Source organism: Neoarius graeffei, chromosome 12, assembly GCF_027579695.1.
Source record: "Neoarius graeffei isolate fNeoGra1 chromosome 12, fNeoGra1.pri, whole genome shotgun sequence".
Taxonomy (NCBI): Eukaryota; Metazoa; Chordata; class Actinopteri; order Siluriformes; family Ariidae; genus Neoarius; species Neoarius graeffei.
Window position 1 is genome coordinate 21,456,633 of NC_083580.1, and position 19,086 is coordinate 21,475,718.

The window sequence follows — 19,086 nt, forward strand, 5'->3', positions numbered from 1 at the left end:
GGCCTAGGTATTTTATTTTTGTTCCATGTCTCCTCACTATGTCCCAAGTCTCCCAACATAACGTCCCATGTCTCCCCTCAATGTCTCATGTCTTTCTGCAAAAAATATTGACAAAAAAAAAGTGAAGCCCGAAGGTCAGGATATAATATGTGACAAGCTGAGTAACTAATGTTGTGGCAAGAGCTTATAGTAAATACTCTCTAAGGCAATATAACGAATGTGATGCTACCTGTGAAGAATTTCACACAATCTACGGTACAAAAGCTGAAAACTGAAAAGTCTTCCCACTCCCCCCGACCACAGTTTGTTACCTCACTTAGTGGTGTACTAAGTATAACCATACTATAGTGTGCGTTTTTGGACAGAGCTTTGAATGCAAACTTCTAACCTAATAAGGGTATCGTCCTTGACAATGCCCCACATAGCCAATACTGGTCCTTACTTATACACATAGGCCTAAACCTCCCAGTCATTAAAAAAGAAGGTAGATGTGATCAAGCTTCCGATAAGCCAAATGTACAAAATCTAGCAAAGTTCTAGACAGAAATTTTATAACAGGATGTGTTTAAGGATGTGCAAAACAAATTTATTCCTGAGCCCTGGCACTGACTTAAAATGGCGAGCATCATCAATACACGTTATTAACGGCTTTGTTTACTCAAAAGCCAAAAAGGAATATTATTTATACTCCATACAGCTGAACAGATCATAAAGCTGCTTGGCTAGAGGACTTTATGTTCGCATAATAAAAAGTAGCCAGGTCTGAATCTGAAACTAAGTAAACAGTTGGACCAGCTGGAGTTGGTTTGACTGAGAAGTTCTGTCTTAATATCATGGGTATGATTCAGCAATTTACAGAAACCTTCACACTTAAACTTGTTTAAAAAAAAATCATTTCTAGGCAGTCTTAGATTTTCCTCACACCTACAAAATTGGCATCAGTTAAATGTGGTTTAGCTCTGACTTGTCCGGGTTGTGTTCTCATCCGGAATGTGAGCGAGTGGATCGGGCCGTATCAGGAACCTGCCAGAACATAACACATAAGGCACTTCATATTTATTTCATCACGCTTAAAAATAAAAAGATTTATTAGACAGTTAATCAGATCAAATATGTCTCTGTGTAGTACCAGAAAGCCATAAAAAAGTTTGTTTTTCTCCACCCTTACACATCTAAATCCAAGCCAAAAAATAAGTAGCATAAGATAATATTGCTTCCAGTTGCTTCATGTCCCATTTTGAAAGGGTAATTGTGGCAGCATCAGCTATGAGAATGTTTTTGGTACATACACGACATCATGTAGCTGGAGAGGCGTGTCAGGGCCAGGATTAACAAGCACGTAGGACAGAGAGTTCTGCTGGTCATTCAGCTCACCTGCAACAGCAATCGGACATCACCTCTATAACTCAAACTGTGATTTTAAGTTCTTCTCTTTATTCCTATATGTTCATATTTGTATATTTTACAGTAGATCCCACAGATTACCTGTACCTGCTAGACAGCAGTATGGCCTACACTAAAGGTGGCTGCTATGCACCTTTCTCTGGGATCTTACAGTGGTGCTTGAAAGTATGTGAACCCTTTAGAATTTTCTATATTTCTGCATAAATATGACCTAAAACATCATCAGATTTTCACACAAGTCCTAAAAGTAGATAAAGAGAACCCAGTTAAACAAATGAGACAAAAATATTATACTTGGTCATTTATTTATTGACAAAAATCATCCAATATTACATATCTGTGAGTGGCAAAAGTATGTGAACCTTTGCTTTCAGTATCTGGTGTGACCCCCTTGTGCAGCAATAACTGCAACTAAACGTTTCTGGTAACTGTTGATCAGTCCTGCACACCGGCTTGGAGGAATTTTAGCCCATTCCTCCGTACAGAACAGCTTCAACTCTGGGATGTTGGTGGATTTCCTCACATGAACTGCTTGCTTCAGGTCCTTCCACATTTCGATTGGATTGAGGTTAGGACTTTGACTTGGCCATTCCAAAACATTAACTTTATTCTTCTTTAACCATTCTTTGGTAGAACGACTTGGATTAGGTTAGATTAGATTAGATAAAACTTTATTGATCCCTTTGGGCGGGTTCCCTCAGGGAAATTAAGATTCCAGCAGCATCGTTACAAATAAACAGAGAAAAGAAATAGAGAAAACTTCTAGATAAATTAAAATAAATAAAGTATTTACAAATATAAAAAGAATAAGATATGGGGAAGAGAGGAAGGGGGGAGCGGCAGGAGAGATACTGCACTTTATATTGCACATTATATTGCACATTGTCTGGTATTGCTTATTGTTAGGCTAGGCTACTGCTCCTTCCCATCCTCTGTCCTCCTGTCCCCCCCCCAGAGAGGAGTTGTACAGTCTGATGGCGTGAGGGACAAAGGAGTTTTTAAGTCTGTTCGTCCTGCACTTGGGAAGGAGCATTCTGTCACTGAACAGGCTCCTCTGGTTGCTGATGACAGTGTGCAGAGGGTGACTGGCATCGTCCATGATGTTCAATAGTTTGTCCATAGACCTCTTCTCTGCCACCATCACCAGAGAGTCCAGCTTCATGCCGACCACAGAGCCGGCCCGCCTGATCAGTTTGTTCAGCCTGGATGTGTCCTTCTTGGATGTGCTGCCCCCCCAGCACACCACGGTGTAAAACAGGACACTGGTGACCACAGACTAATAGAACATCCACAGGAGTTTCCTGCAGATGTTAAAGGACCACAGCCTCCTAAGGAAGTATAGCCTGCTCTGTCCCTTCCTGTATGCATTTGGTGTTGCAAGTCCAGTCCAGCTTGCTGTCCAGCCACAGCCCGAGGTACTTGTAGGAATCCACAGCCTCCACCTCGACTCCCTCGATCAGAACTGGTTGTGACCTTGGTCTGGACCTCCCAAAGTCAATGACCAGCTCCTTGGTCTTCGAGGTGGTGAGATGCAGATGGTTCTTGTTGCACCACACAGCAAAGTCCCTCACCAGGCTCCTATACTCCTCCTCTCTGTCGTCACTGATACACCCAACGATGGCTGTGTCATCGGCAAACTTCTGAATGTGACACAGCTCCGAGTTGTAGCAGAAGTCCGCGGTGTACAGGGTGAAGAGAAGAGGGGCCAGCACCATGCCCTGGGGTGCTCCTAATCACAGTGTCAGACGTGATGTCCTTCAGCCTGACGTACTGCGGCCTGTCAGTGAGGTAGCTGGAGATCCAGGTGACCAGGCAGGGGTCCACTCACATCCTGTTCAGTTTGTCCTGAAGCAATAAGGGCTGGATGGTGTTGAAGGCACTCGAGAAGTCCAAGAAGAGGATCCTCACTGTGCCATTTCCCTTATCCAGATGCGAGTGGGCTCGGTGTAGCAGGTAGAGGATGGTGTCTTCCACACCGACACCTGCCCGGTACGCAAACTGCAGACAGTCCTGGACATAGACTTGTGTGCTTAGGGTCGTTGTCTTGCTGCATGACCCACCTTGTCTTGAGATTCAGTTCATGGACAAATATCCTGACAGTTTCCTTTAGAATTTGCTGGTATAATTTAGAATTCATTGTTCCATCAATGATGGCAAGCCGTCCTGGCCCAGATGTAGCAAAACAGGCTCAAACCATGATACTACCACCACCATGTTTCACAGATGGGATAAGGTTCTTATGCTGGAATGCAGTGTTTTCCTTTCTCCAAACATAACACTTCTCATTTAAACCAAAAAGTCCTATTTTGGTCTCATCCGTCCACAAAATATTTTTCCAATAGCCTTCTGGCTTGTCCACATGATCTTTAGCAAACTGCAGACGAGCAGCAATGTTCTTTTTGGAGAGCATTGGCTTTCTCTTTGCAACCCTGCCATGCACACCATTGTTGTTCAGTGTTCTCCTGATGGTGGACTCATGAACTTTAACATTAGCTAATGTGTGAGAGGCCTTCAGTTGCTTAGAAGTTACCCTGGGGTCCTTTGTGACCTCACCAACTCTTACACGCCTTGCTCTTGGAGTGATCTTTGTTGGTCGACCACTCCTGGGGAGGGTAACAATGGTCTTGAATTTCCTCCATTTGTACACAATCTGTCTGACTGTGGATTGGTGGAGTCCAAACTCTTTAGAGATGGTTTTGTAACCTTTTCCAGCCTGATGAGCATCAACAACGCTTTTTCTGAGGTCCTCAGAAATCTCCTTTGTTCATGCCATGATACACTTCCACAAACATGTGCTGTGAAGATCAGACTTTGATAGATCCCTGTTCTTTAAATAAAACAGGGTGCCCACTCACACCTGATTGTCTCTTAAGGTTCCTCCTTATGTGCCAGTGCAAGATGCTGAACTGAAACTGATGTATCTGAAAACTGTCTTTCTGTTAATGATCCGGCCGACAGGCGATGAGCTTATGCCACCATGTGCTGTCCGTCTGTTGTCGTCCACATTTCACGAAAATCACTTCTTCTCTCTCAATTCTTCATCGACTTTTATTCTTCTTGGCAGGAAGGTGGGTCTGCCTGGGGTGCATATAGCTTCTACCCAAATCTGCATAATTGCAATTAATAATGAAGATATGGAATAATAAACCCTCACAAGCAGTTTCCACACAAATCACTTCTTCTCCCTCAGTTCTTCACCGACTTTGATTCTTTCTGGCATGAAGGTAGGGGTGCCTAGGGTGCATATAACTTCTATCCAGTTTGATTTCTCATGGGCCGGAGTGAGCTACGCCGTCACTGATAGTCTTGTTAGTGTATACTTGAGATTAGCATTCATTCTGATGGATAATATTAGAGCATTACAGGTGTACATTTCGACATTATAGAGGTCCCAACTCAGTACTGTATCCAAGGAGGTTGGACTTCTCATCAATGCTGTGAAAACCAAAGCCATTGCATGCAACCTCCTAGATGTTTCACTGTTCCACGAAGGTGAACAACTCGAGATGGTGCAGGATTTTCAGTACTTGGGGTTCTTGCATTGCTTCAACAGAAATTGACATCAAGCATCGTGAAAGGAAAGCAGGGGGCTCATTTTGGAAGCTTCACAAAGTTTGGTCTTCAAGCGCTGAACTAAAGATGAAAATCGACCTGTTTAGAGCAGTCGTCCTGAGCACCTTTCTTTATGGAAGTGAGTCCTGGATTATCACTAAGCAACCTGAAAACCAGATTTCAAACTCATTCCAAACCGCATGCTTAAGAATCGTACTTGAAATAAAGAATGAAGACCATGTGTCCAATGAAGAAGTTTTGAAGCGAACAGAGTCAAAGTCTCTCTCTGTCATCATCATCGATCCTCAACTATGCTTCCTTGGCCATTCTCGATGGAGACCCACAAAAGATCTGGTGTCAAAGTTTGCTTTATACTCTCCAACTCATGGGACCACATCAAGAGGAAGACCAAAGTTTCAATTCAACAAGTACATATCTCAACTGCTGAGATGAGTTCAGAAGAGATCAGGAATGCCGCCCAAGATCATGTTGGTTGGAGAAGATTCACCAAGGCTGCTTGCCGTCGTTCACTCCAAAAATGATGCAACTGACAGAGAGAGAGGACTAGTAATTGTGAGAGAGATAGAGAGTTGATAAACGAAGTTCTGGGTGTGTGACAGTGAGACCTCATTTGAGTTCTCACAGTGAGTCAAATGGGTGATGACTCAGCATGGTTGCAAAGCTGAGGCTAACACTAAGGCTGGCCCAGCTGTGTTCATTGCAATTCTGTGTTACATGTCACTTTGTGAATTTGTTAAACTTTTGCCACACACACAAGGTGGTTTAGTAACTAGTAGTCATAAGGATGAATCTTAATTCTTATGCATATTTGCTTTGTCAGCAAATTCAATGCTGTAAAGATTCTACCTCTATAATGTACAACCTTAAACATTCAGTGGGAATCTGATACAATAACGATTTAAAAAAAAAAGTAGAAAATATTTTAAGTGAGGTTTGGAGAGTTTTACCTTGTAAGTAACCTAAATTGACTCTGTTCATGACATCACTGGCTGTCAGATTGGTGACATCTTCTGCAGAGAGGATCAAACAGCAGTGAAGAGAGAGATTGGGAAAAATGAGAAAGAGAACAGGTTAGTGAAGGATGACGAAGAGTTCTGAATGGAGAACAACAGGGCTTTCCCCAAAGTGTGGATACACAATGTTCTCCTGTGCTTTGCGATGTCAGCGCCGCACTGTCACTTGCACACACAAAAAAAATTCATAAATTGAACAATGCAGAGTATTTTCTGCACCTAAATATCTCCTATTTCCCTCTGAAAATGAGTAATAACTATAGAAATAGGAAGATATTGTAATATTCAAGTCTAGACTATGCTGGTACTCAACCCAGAAGTGAAAATAAAGGGTTTCGCTGAGTGCACTGACTGCCATTTACAACCATACATAAAACCATGTTCTAGGCGCTGGGCACTAGATGGCGCTGTTGCGTGATTTGGCCTGGTTCTGTTCCTGGCATCCTGGAATTGGAAATTGAAGAGGCATGCTATGAAGTGTTTTCATTTCAAATCTAATTTTGCCCTTTAAATTTTGCCCCTTGCATATTTGACAAGTTAAAAAAACAGCTAATTTAATAATATTCAACTGTGTCTAAATCAACCCTAGATGCCACCAGAATGCACCATTTGAAATCTCTAATTTCAAAATTTTCTGGGGGAGAAAGGCCCCAGACCCCCCTAGCAGCCTTTGGGGCCCTCTGGGCTAGGGCTCTGCATCAATAGCACCGGCTCTGATATTTTTCTGGGGAAAGCCCTGGAACAACATGCAAACAGAACACACAGGGCCTAAATTGGTAACTAAATATAAACTTACATACTAGAGTTAGAATCTTGTTTGGAAAAATATCATTTGTAAAATTTACATTAGTTTTTGATAAAACAAAATCAGTTACTGGTAGTGCGCATTTTCAACAGGCATTTACTGAATCCTGTGTGCAGGCCTAGGTGCTGCATGCGATTCCTGACAAGCTCCGTTAACTCTGCCCTCTCCGAGAGCCGGGACATGCCATGTTTGGTCTGGGTGGAGAAAAATGCAGAGTCGCTCCTCTTCATGGCCCGCCTACTCAGGCGCCTTGTCCAGTACATGCTCTTCCTCCTCAAAAGGGAGTATTCTGATTGGTCACTTCCTGAAAAACTATGCACCAGTACTTTTGGCTCCTCCCCCTTCTCCTTGGTGTCTGCCCATCCTTCTGTGCTACCTGAACATTGGGACTTGAAAGAAAACAACAGAAAAACAATTGACTAATATAATGTTAAGTTTCATACTTACCCAGTCAGCAGAGATTAGTGTCACTAATATTTACATACACTAATAATACAATATATTATATGGACATGAGTGTTTTACTGGGAAATACACCACTCGTATTTTTCATACGAGCTACATCTGGGACATGGAGAACCAAAACCATGACGTAAATCTCTAGATGTCACTTGTGAGGAAACTGATGAATTGTTTTGATAAATTTGGGTACTTTTTGTTTGTGAATGTGTTGATATAATCAAAAAAAAAAAATCACACATTAGCTTGAAGATATGACGTTTATCTTCTCGTGTTGAAAAACTCGCATTCTTCATATGAAATAGACTGCGGATCTGAGTGACATATTTTCTGATATTTCACTTATCTGATTATGTCACTTCCAGTGTTTTCCGGCTGACTAGACACGCACTGTCAAAATGATGAACCAGTTCTAAATTAAAATTCTTTTGATTAACTTGCATATACAGTGTCTTGCAAAAGTATTCATCCCCCTTGGTGTTTGTCCTGTTTTGTCGCATTACAAGCTGGAATTAAAATGGATTTTTGGGGGGTTAGCACCATTTGATTTACACAACATGCCTACAACTTTAAAGGTGCACATTTGCTTTTTTTTGTTTTTTTTTTATTGTGACACAAACAATAAGATGAAAAACAAAAATCTGGAGTGTGCAGAAGTATTCACACACCTCCACCCCCCAAAAGTCAATACTTTATAGAGTCACCTTTTGCTACAATTACAGCTGCAAGTCTCTTGGGGTATGTCTCTATTAGCTTAGTACATCTAGCCATTGGGATTTTTGCCCATTCCTCAAGGCAAAACTGCTCCAATTCCTTCAAGTTAGATGGGTTGTGTTGGTGTACAGCAATCTTCAAGTTATGCCACAGATTTTCAATTGGATTGAGGTCTGGGCTTTGACTAGGCCATTCCAAGACATTTAAATGTTTCCCTTTAAACCACTCCAGTGTAGCTTTAGCAGTATGTTTAGTGTCATTGTCCTGCTGGACCATGAACCTTCGTCCCAGTCTCAAACCTCTGGCTGACTCAAACAGGTTTTCCTCCAGAACTGCCCTGTATTTAGTGCCAGCCATCTTTCCTTCAGTCCTGACCAGCTTTCCTGTTCCTGCAGATGAAAAATATCCCCACAGCATGATGCTGCCATGTAGGAATGGTGTTCTCAGGGTGTTGGGTTTGCGCCACACATGGTGTTTCCCATGATGGCCAAAAAGTTAAATTTTTGTCTCATTTGACCAGAGAATTTTCTTCCATGTGTTTGGGGAGCCTGCCACATGCTGCTGGGCAAACTCCAAACGTGATTTTTTTTTAAGCAATGACTTTTTTCTGGCCACTCTTCCATAAAGCCCCACCCTGTGGAGTGTATGACTTAAAGTGGTCCTATGGACAGATACTCCCTTCTCCGCTGTGGATCTTTGCAGCTCCCTCAGCATTATCGTTGGTGTCTTTGTTGCATCTCTTGTTGTAGTGGTGCCATATTAGTTCCATTTTGCTATAATGGATTTAATGGTGCTCCCTGGGCTATTCAAAGTTTGGGATATTTTTTATGACCCAACCCTGATCTATACTTCTTCACAACTTTGTCTCTGACCTGTTTGGAGTGCTCCTTGATTTTCATGTTGCTTGTTTAGTAGTGTAGCAGAACAGGTTGATTGATACAGATGTCATGTGACAGATCATGTGACAATTTGATTGCACACAGTTGGATCTTTATCAACTAATTATGTGACTTATGAAGTGAATTGGGTGGACCAGCTCTTATCAGGCATGAAAACGGGTCGGGGTGAAAAAGGTGAGAAGGGTGCGTGAGTGGTGACGTGGCCTCTGGTGTTGTTTTATTTTGTTTGGGGGGGTCCTCCCCCAGAATAAATATTATAGCCTCCTTACTAAGTATACTGTATTGACATTTGCACAAGGACATACAGTACAAATTCAAATACATGTAGTTATAGTGAAATTATGCCCTGGAAAAAATGCGAATAATAGAACGAAGAAAGTGGAGAACACACAAGGAATAGTGATCATTTTTTCCTTTTATTTGCCTGGATCACCAGTGTCTCCATGGCCTGCTTTCGCCGAGTTGCCACATGTTTCAGCCTTGCCCGCTTCTCTCCTTCAGCAGTCTGTTTCTTGGCCTGCTGAGCACTGCAAGTTGCTTGAGAGCCATACTTGCTCTGCTGCTGCTGCTTTTCCTCCTTGTCCACCCTCTGCTGGTGTTTGTATGTGGCTGCTGCAGAGTTAATGTTCTTGCACAATGTTCTGTCCACTTCCCCAAACTTCACGTCCTCCCTTCTAAAGAGCTGCATAGCTGTCTTCCCCCTGGACATCAGCGTGTACTTGACCGTCTGTATTGCATTAAATGTTTCCACATTCATGTTGCCACTCCTTTGATCAATTACACCATTCATCAGACTAAATGAGGACTCGACTCTAGGTCCATGAAAGATGGAGAGGCAACACTTAACCAGTGCACCCAGGGAGGGGTACTTGTCTGGTTTGTTGAAGACATGACCCCACCACTCCACGATGCTCTCTCCCTCCTTGAAGCTGGGGATGGTCAGGTCAACACTGAACCGCACAAGTTCCCTCTGGATATCCTGGTCTGCTGGCAAGAGGTGCCCCAGCATACCACTCAGCCTGCCAAGATATGGAAGTACCTGCAGCTTTCAGTTCTTTTTAAATCAAGGCTGAATACTTTCTTCTTTGCTGCTGTCTTTTATTAAATCAAATTTGAGACTTTTAATTTGATTTCTTTCAGCACGGACAGCACTACAAAATGGCGTCTCCACAATACAGTGCCCTATAGACCCCTTCGCATGTTTGTAAACAAACCGACTGTTGCCAGGATGCGCGCGCAGCCTGGACTCAGAAACAATGGCGCTGCCCATAGACCGGCATTATGAGCTGTCAGATTATGCAAAACAATTGTCGTTACAAGATCGAGAATGCTACATAAATAAGTTAACTCTAACAAGTGGACATCGCCTACCGGATCCGTATTTAAATAAAGAGTGGACGGACGATGTTAGTAAGTTCCCTGGTATACAATGGCCAGATATATACTTGTACCTTTAGCTTTAGCTACAACAGCAAATACCAACACTAAACAGCAATTTGCAGGAGGTAATGGCATGAAAGGAATGATAGTGTAAAGAGTGCAGCCAAGAGAAATCAGAGCTGCGTAAAAAGCGAGAGGCAGAGACCAGAAATGAAACTGAACGGGGCGGGAGCTAGGTTAGAGTAGTCAACGTAAGTTGACATTTAGAGTGAAGGCACACAATTTTACCTTTCCATCCTTGCTTTAAAATTGTGATTTTCGGCATACACAAATAATGATGGCACAAAATCTGGACTGCTTGAGTCAAGCGAGACCTTTCCTACAAACAAAATTGCATGAAAAGCTAAGTTAACATGCTAACAATATTCATTACATTGTGTAACTATGACCCAGCTAATCAGACAAACGTTACCAACGTATTTTGCTACATCAATAAACGAAGACTAGAAAGAATAAAAAAGAAAGATTTAATAAATAGCCTGATCTTACCTGTAATGAAGTGGGCGCTGCAAACCCGCGCATTTTTGATAGTGCTTTCATCCCAGTCTACACGTTTGATGGCTTGTAGCCATAGACGTCGGCGATTTTTTTGGAATGGGTGAGATCCTGCTGGAATTCTGTACATTTTAACCCCATCACCGCTACGATTCTGACACCCGACAACACAACAACTACGCATTCGCTGAGTCTTTTTTTGAGTCCAGGCTGCGCGCACAATTTCCGCTTACGTATGAATGACGTTTACTGCGAAGGGGTCTATATAGTGAGTAGCGAGCAATTTTGGACACAGGGACTGTCAAAAGACGCGCACGCCCTCTTTCGAATGCTGACGTAATCAAGCCGGAAGTTTTGTTTGTTTTGATAGCAATCAGGAAAGTTTGAAAAAAGTAGGAAATTCAGTCCAATGACTCAATCCAGCTTCCAGCTTCTGGTGGTCTGGTCTGCACTCTGACTGATGTGTGCACGCTCTGGCCAGCAGGAGAAGAGGCGCGAAATGATGCTGCTTGCCCTTCGCAGCGAGATGTACTCGTCACTATTGCGTCAATATCAAAGCAGGAGGAGGAGGCGCGAACCGGCACGAACTGTCTATGGATGCGAAGCGACCTCCTTGCCCTTTGGGTCAATATCAAACCCCCCCCAATTTTTTTTCTCATCGGATCTACACAATTCACGTAGGTCACCCATTTTGGTTTCAAAACGGCGAATTTCGCCAAAAGGTGAGGGATTTTCATGTATGCTCTTATTTAGGGGTTTCATATGAAAGGGGGTGAATACTTATGTACACTCCAGATTTCTGTTTTTTTCATCTTAATTATTGTTTGTCTCACAATAAAAAAAAACAATGTGCACCTTTAAAGTGGTAGGCATGTTGTGTCAATCAAATGGTGCTAACCCCCCAAAAATCCATTTTAATTCCAGCTTGTAATGCGACAAAACAGGACAAACACCAAGGGGAATGAATACTTCTGCAAGGCACTGTATAATTTTTGTGGATGTGTCCATACAATATAAAGAACATTACATGGTGGTGCGAAGATATGAAGTTTACCTTCTTGTGTTGAAAATATTTTCACTTGTAAATGTGTTCACTATTCAAAGATAAACTTCATATCTTTGCACAACCGCGTAATATCCTCTATATAAGCACTCTATACTCATATATCGACAGTACTATGCAAAAGTCTTAGGCACCCTATAGATTTCTATTTTATGACTTCTACATTATCAAGTCAGTACAAAAATATTTTAGAGTTCCAAACATTCGTTTTCCAGCACAAAATTACATTACAGAAAAAGTGTTTGTATCTGAGCAGCATATTACATACAACCCCAATTCCAAAAAAGTTGGGACAAAGTACAAATTGTAAATAAAAATGGAATGCAATAATTTACAAATCTCAAAAACTGATATTGTATTCACAATAGAACATAGACAACATATCAAATGTCGAAAGTGAGACATTTTGAAATTTCATGCCAAATATTGGCTCATTTGAAATTTTATGACAGCAACACATCTCAAAAAAGTTGGGACAGGGGAAATAAGAGGCTGGAAAAGTTGAAGGTACAAAAAAGGAACAGCTGGAGGACCACATTGCAACTCATTAGGTCAATTGGCAATAGGTCATTAACATGACTGGGTATAAAAAGAGCATCTTGGGTACCCGTGATCTATACTGGGTGCCCATGATCTTCGGGCCCTTAGACGGCACTGCATCACATACAGGCATGCTTCTGTATTGGAAATCACAAAATGGGCTCAGGAATATTTCCAGAGAACATTATCTGTGAACACAATTCACCGTGCCATCCGCCGTTGCCAGCTAAAACTCTATGGTTCAAAGAAGAAGCCGTATCTAAACATGATCCAGAAGCACAGACGTCTTCTCTGGGCCAAGGCTCATTTAAAATGGACTGCGGCAAAGTGGAAAACTGTTCTGTGATCAGACGAATCAAAATTTGAAGTTCTTTATGGAAGTCAGGGACACCGTGTCATTCGGACTAAAGAGGAGAAGGACAACCCAAGTTGTTATCGGCGCTCAGTTCAGAAGCCTGCATCTCTGATGGTATGGGGTTGCATTAGTGCGTGTGGCATGGGCAGCTTACACATCTGGAAAGACACCATCAATGCTGAAAGGTATATCCAGGTTCTAGAGCAACATATGCTCCCATCCAGACGACGTCTTTTTCAGGGAAGACCTTGCATTTTCCAAGATGACAATGCCAAACCACATACTGCATCAATTACAGCATCATGGCTGCGTAGAAGAAGGGTCCGGGTACTGAACTGGCCAGCCTGCAGTCCAGATCTTTCACCCATAGAAAACATTTGGCGCATCATAAAAGGAAGATACGACAAAAAAGACCTAAGACAGTTGAGCAACTAGAATCCTACATTAGACAAGAATGGGTTAACATTCCTATCCCTAAACTTGAGCAACTTGTCTCCTCAGTCCCCAGACGTTTACAGACTGTTGTAAAGAGAAAAGGGGATGTCTCACAGTGGTAAACATGCCCTTGTCCCAACTTTCTTGAGATGTGTTGTTGTCATGAAATTTAAAATCACCTAATTTTTCTCTTTAAATGATACATTTTCTCAGTTTAAACATTTGATATGTCATCTATGTTCTATTCTGAATAAAATATGGAATTTTGAAACTTCCACATCATTGCATTCCGTTTTTATTTACAATTTGTACTTTGTCCCAACTTTTTTGGAATTGGGGTTGTACAGTAAGAGAGCACTTTTCAGATTAAAAAAAGAAAACCTAATGAACGCGACTGGGTTTTGGTGCAAAATTAAGAAGTGAGTGTGACAAAGGCTACGTTCACACTGCAGGCTGAAGTGACTCAAATCCGATCTTTTCACCCATATGTGACCTGTATCCGATCTTTTATTGACAATATGAACGACACAGATCCGATTTTTTCAAATCCGACCCAGGCCGTTTGGATATGTGGTCTTAATTCCGATTCCTATCCGATTTTTTCATATGCGACTTCAGTCTGAACCGCCAGGTCGCATTCATCCGACTTACACATCATCAACAAGCCACAAACGTCACTATTCTGCGCTGAAGTAGGCGGCGGGTCTCTCAAAAAAAGTTACAACAACATGGTGCATGACCACGGGCGCAGATAGAGGGTAGGACTCGTCCCACCCAGATTTAAATTCACCTCGTTCGGTCCCCCCCCCACTTATAGGGAGGAAAAAACGTCTATGCTGTCTTTCTTTGCATAAGGCAAACCTCATGGAAAAATCAAAAGACTAATTACCATTCGGTTTATTGAGGTGCACAACAGTGTATACATAGTTGCAACAACTCACATAAAACAAAGGCTGATATTCGGTTGGTTGAGCTGCGCAGACTGCACAGGTTGCGAGCTCGAGCTTGGTTGCTATGGTAACCCACAACAAGTTTGACAGGCATATCAGGGTTGGGGTTGGTTTGCTGGCAGCTTTGTCCCCCCCAGTTTTTTGTCCCCCCCAGTTCAAAAAACGTATCTGCGCCCCTGCGCATGACATCAATGCGAGGGACGCTTCGGGCTGTGAAGGTTCTGAATCTTCTCAATGGAAGGACGCAGAGGTTAGGGAGCTGATTTCCATTTGGGGGGATACAGCTATTCAAGCTAGATTGGATGGGTCATACCGCAACCGGGCGGTTTTACTTCCGTAAACACTGGCCATGCTCACTGCGTGTGACGTCGTCGTATCCTGCAATGCGCATGCGGAACACTTTTAGGTCGCTTTTCGTTACTGAGGATCACATACAAGTCGCATATATTTGTTAATGTGAACGACCTCACAAAAAAATCGGATTTCACAAAAAAATCGGAATTGAGCATTAAGCCTTGCAGTGTGAACGTAGCGAAAGTGTCCAGAAAAACTGGGGCTGGTTCTGCAAGATGCTCAGTAAAATCTACAGCTCATTTCCTTATAAAACTGCACTCATTGTACCTGAGACTCCTATTTTTTTTAAAGCAAAGGGTTGTCTCACACCAAATATTGACTTTGTTTCATTTATTATGGCTTATTGCTGTTTATAGCAATTTTTTAAGGTTGAACCATTTCATTTCGTTATTTTTAAGCCATTTTTGGTCTACAGCATTTCTTTACATGGGCCTAAGACTTTTGCACAGTATTGTATGTGAAGTCTTTCTCTCTTTTCATCACAGGGCAGTCACTTAGAGAAAAACTCTATCTGCTTTCTTCCGCAAACATGACCATACAGATGCCCACAATTGGCTAGTTTCACTGTGATTGATAGGGGAGAGATAGTATGCTATCCATTCCACCCAGAAAGCATGTCCAATTTTTCTCCCTTGGCTCCCAGCCAGTAGATGGCTGTGGCACTGTCCGGCTTCAAACTCACAATCCCCAATTTTTATTTATTTATTTATTCATTTTGCTGTGCCACTGAGTGTCTCAAGTTGATTATCACATGGGGGCTGTTTTCTGATGTTCACAAAAGGGATCCTTTCCATGTTGTTAGATACACATTCATATCGTTATAATCAGATAAATATTCAGTTATTACTTGGAAACAGGTTTCTTCACAAATTCTTTGTGATTTCTCTTTGGGTTTTCATTCTCATTATCTCTAGCCGCTTTATCCTGTTCTACAGGGTCGCAGGCAAGCTGGAGCCTATCCCAGCTGACTACGGGCGAAAGGCAGGGTACACCCTGGACAAGTCGCCAGGTCATCACAGGGCTGACACATAGACACAGACAACCATTCACACTCACATTCACACCTACGGTCAATTTAGAGTCACCAGTTAACCTAACCTGCATGTCTTTGGACTGTGGGGGAAACCAGAGCACCCGGAGGAAACCCACGCGGACAACATGCAAACTCCACACAGAAAGGCCCTCGCCGGCCACGTGGCTCGAACGCGGACCTTCTTGCTGTGAGGCGACAGCGCTAACCACTACACCGCCGTGCCGCCCCTCCTTGGGTTTTATTTTTCTCTATTTAGTTGTATATTGTCAGCTCATTTGGATGGTTGGCTTGTTTTCTTTGGCTGCTTGCTGTCACTTCAACAGAATGTTACACTAAGTGTTATGCTGTCACTTGTTCAGTTGGCACTAGACATTTCTCGTCTAGAAGTTCAGCACTTCTTGTACCTGACTTTTGCACTTCTTGTACGTCGCTCTGAGTAAGACCGTCTGCTAAATACCATGTAATGTAATGTAAACAACAGAAAACAGCCCCTGTGTGATAATCATCTACAGGCAGTGAATGGCGTGCTGCATCAGAGATGGGAAGAAGAGAAAGGTAGAAAGGTAGAAAATGTAGAAAGTCATTTTCTCTAACTTGCGCTCTAACTCAATTGCTGGGTTTCACTTGACGTCACATCTGCCTCATTAGTTATTCAAAACTTTAGCTGGTGGTCTGCCAAAGCTCAGTTGACAAAGCGTTTGTACGGAGAAGGTGCATTGCTCGTATGAAAAATGCCCTACGCTTGCATTGTTTTAGGTTGTTCGAATCGATCAAACTGTGAAACTGATAAGTTTCTTCAGGATTCTCCGTGAACTCATAAAAAAAAGGGTGAACGAACACAGGATTTCACAAAAAGACGTCAAGAAAGGAGGTTTTTGAACCCCTCACTGAAATCGAAGGGAGCCGAGCCGAAGCATGCTCGAGTTTGCAGTGATCACGTCATGAAAGGTTTGTATCTCCCTCTCAGCTACGTCCTTAGTGTTTTCCAAGTAATTTTCTTGCTATGTGTCATTATTTTATGGCACTTTTTTTAGTCACAAAGCGCTAAAGTCCCCAGATGTTTCTTTGTTTACTCCTCACTTGATGGCCGCCATACTGAAAATAATGCGGGTCTTGCTTTCTTTAACAGGGTGTCCTAGTGGTCTTTTCAATGAGTCTTTCAGCAAGTGCACACAGTCAAAACAACCACGAATAATAAAGTCTATATGCATGAAGGTCACGACAAAATTCTTCCCCAGCCGTACAGTTACAATGCGCCGTGATCACTTCTCCGTCTTGTTTAACTAAGATCCAGGTCTTTAAAGGGGTTTCTGATGATCTTTGTGAATGATTTACCTGAGAGATAAGCGCCAACACAAGTGAGAATCAAGCGAATTGTTGTTTGTTTACGCTTCAACGTGCAACACTTTGTTGTAAAGACGTGAACGAAAAGCTTTAAAAAAAAAACATACTTATACGGGTAAAAACAATACAGGATTCATTCGGCAGCGACTTGACACCGAGGTCCTTTACCCAGCCACATACAAAAAAGTTGTAAGCCTCCATACTCTTCCACGCTTTCATCTGTTTTGCGGTGTAGAAGGATGTCTGCGACACCAGATAGTTTGAGTTGTCGGGGAACTCGACTGAAGGGTAGTTTTCGAGATCGTATGACAAATCCTTCTTTCCCAGACTGTAGGGTCGATTCCATTGCACACAGCAATCTTCTGAATATACTGTGTCTAAAGCGAGCAGTGCCTTCTAGATTACGAGCGTACTCTGATAAGTTCTTGTTAGTTGTTTGCACTACGGCAGCTGTTTAGACCACCAGCTATTTCACTTTGGGTAAAACTGCTAAGAAAAGTCACATGACTAAAACCCAGCAATACTGGACTCATTTGAATCGTTTTGTCCCTAGTAAATATTTGAACCCAAAGAGATGGAAAAATAAGCTCCAGGTTAAAAATTCCCAGAGTTTTCCTTTAAATGTGTAAAGTTAAAAGAAAAACAAAGAAAAATGTGTGCGCGTGTGTGTGTCTCACCTTAGATGACAGGAACATGTGGGACTCAGTACGATAAATTCCGAAAGGGATCTCAGAGCTTGTAGAGCAAAGCTTCTGGAACAGTCTTCCATATGTGCGGATCCACAAGTCACACTCACGCACACGCATCTGAATGGGTGCACACATACACACATAAAACAGAATATTGGAGTTGAAATTGTTGAGCTGAACAGATTTTCATCCTTAACTTGTGGGGATTTACATCCAAATCTGGTGAATGATGTAGGCATTTTATATATTGTGTCCTCCTAACTCCCTCACTCTCTCCCTTATTTTAAAGGGACCAACTGTAATTCAACCAACTGACAATCCTAAATTACGTTGTCATTTTTGGGATACAAATTCTTGGTAGTCAATGACTATCTGAAATCTGGAACCTATACACTACGTTTACATGCACATAGAGAGAATCGAATTTCTGCCGTTGCTCGACTGAAATCGAAGTTCAAAATGCCATGTATACACCTTAATTCGGCTGAAATTGAACCGAACTTGATTTCTCGGAATCGAGCTACACGACCTAGTTTATGCGATTTCTGCCGAGCTACTTTGTGCATGTATACCCTATCGAGCTAGTTGTCGAGCTACTTCCGGAAGTGACGAATGACGAGACCACAAGCGGGAAACATAACAGCCTCGGTCGGCATGACAACAGTAGTAGCGAGCAGCAGAAGAGGTCAGGAGGAACAAACAAAGAAGAGAAAATGGCGATGTAGAGCTCTCTGAAGTGTGGGTGGAGCACAGAGGACGGCAGGACAAAGCTTCTGGTACTAATAGGCTTTTTATTGTCAGACTTTTCAGTTTAACAGCCTACTTTTATTCTTGAGAGAAAAACACACACACACACGCGCGCGCGCTGTGTTCTAGTCCCGGGATGAGCTTTCCCCTCTGCTCTCCCTCTGCCTCCTTAAATAGGGCGCGGTTACTGGGAAGACACACAAACACAGGTTAATTGCCGTCAGGTGTAGTAATTCTGCCACTCACCTTCCCTGGCTCCGCCCTCCTGTCACAGACCGGCGCTTGACCACGCCCCCACTGCCACAGGCAAGCAGAAACGTGCACTTCTGGAGCAATGAGGAGACAGTTCATGCTCATTCAGCTTAAGGAGCTGAATATATTAAAATTCATGGACGGGAGAAAAATGCGCAATGGAGAACACGGAACTGATAACTTTGTTTACACTCTTGAATAGCTCTTCTTCATGACGACAACCGGAAGTGTACCAACACGATGGGGCGTGTTGCACCACCTGTGGCTCGGGTGCACAATGCACGTCACACAATAGCCCGATTTCAGTTGTGTGCATGTAGGATTGGATTTCTCTGGCACCCTGCTGGGACCTTCAGCTCGATTACCGACAGCAGCTCGATTTGGATGTGCATGTAAACGTAGTCACTGTCATCATCAGACACTGGGTTTCGTCCATGATGATTGCCAGAACATTACTGCAGTTCCTGTTGCTTTCTATCCAGTGCTTATTCTCAGGGCATCAGGTGATTGACTCAGCCATTG

The 19,086-nt window shown here is 42.6% G+C and overlaps 1 protein-coding gene across 1 annotated transcript in view; it reads right to left on the reverse strand.

Moving 5' to 3' along the window:
* Positions 1-953: 953 nt before the first annotated feature.
* kcnt1a (potassium sodium-activated channel subfamily T member 1a) overlaps positions 954-19,086 on the reverse strand; it is a 193,863-nt gene continuing 175,730 nt past the window's right edge. The window contains exons 28-32 of the mRNA XM_060936623.1: positions 17,554-17,682; positions 6,896-7,184; positions 5,925-5,987; positions 1,290-1,374; positions 954-1,023 (exon numbers count right to left, since the gene is read on the reverse strand). Coding sequence (XP_060792606.1) covers positions 954-1,023; positions 1,290-1,374; positions 5,925-5,987; positions 6,896-7,184; positions 17,554-17,682 — 636 coding nt within the window. The remainder of the gene's footprint in view (positions 1,024-1,289; positions 1,375-5,924; positions 5,988-6,895; positions 7,185-17,553; positions 17,683-19,086) is intronic.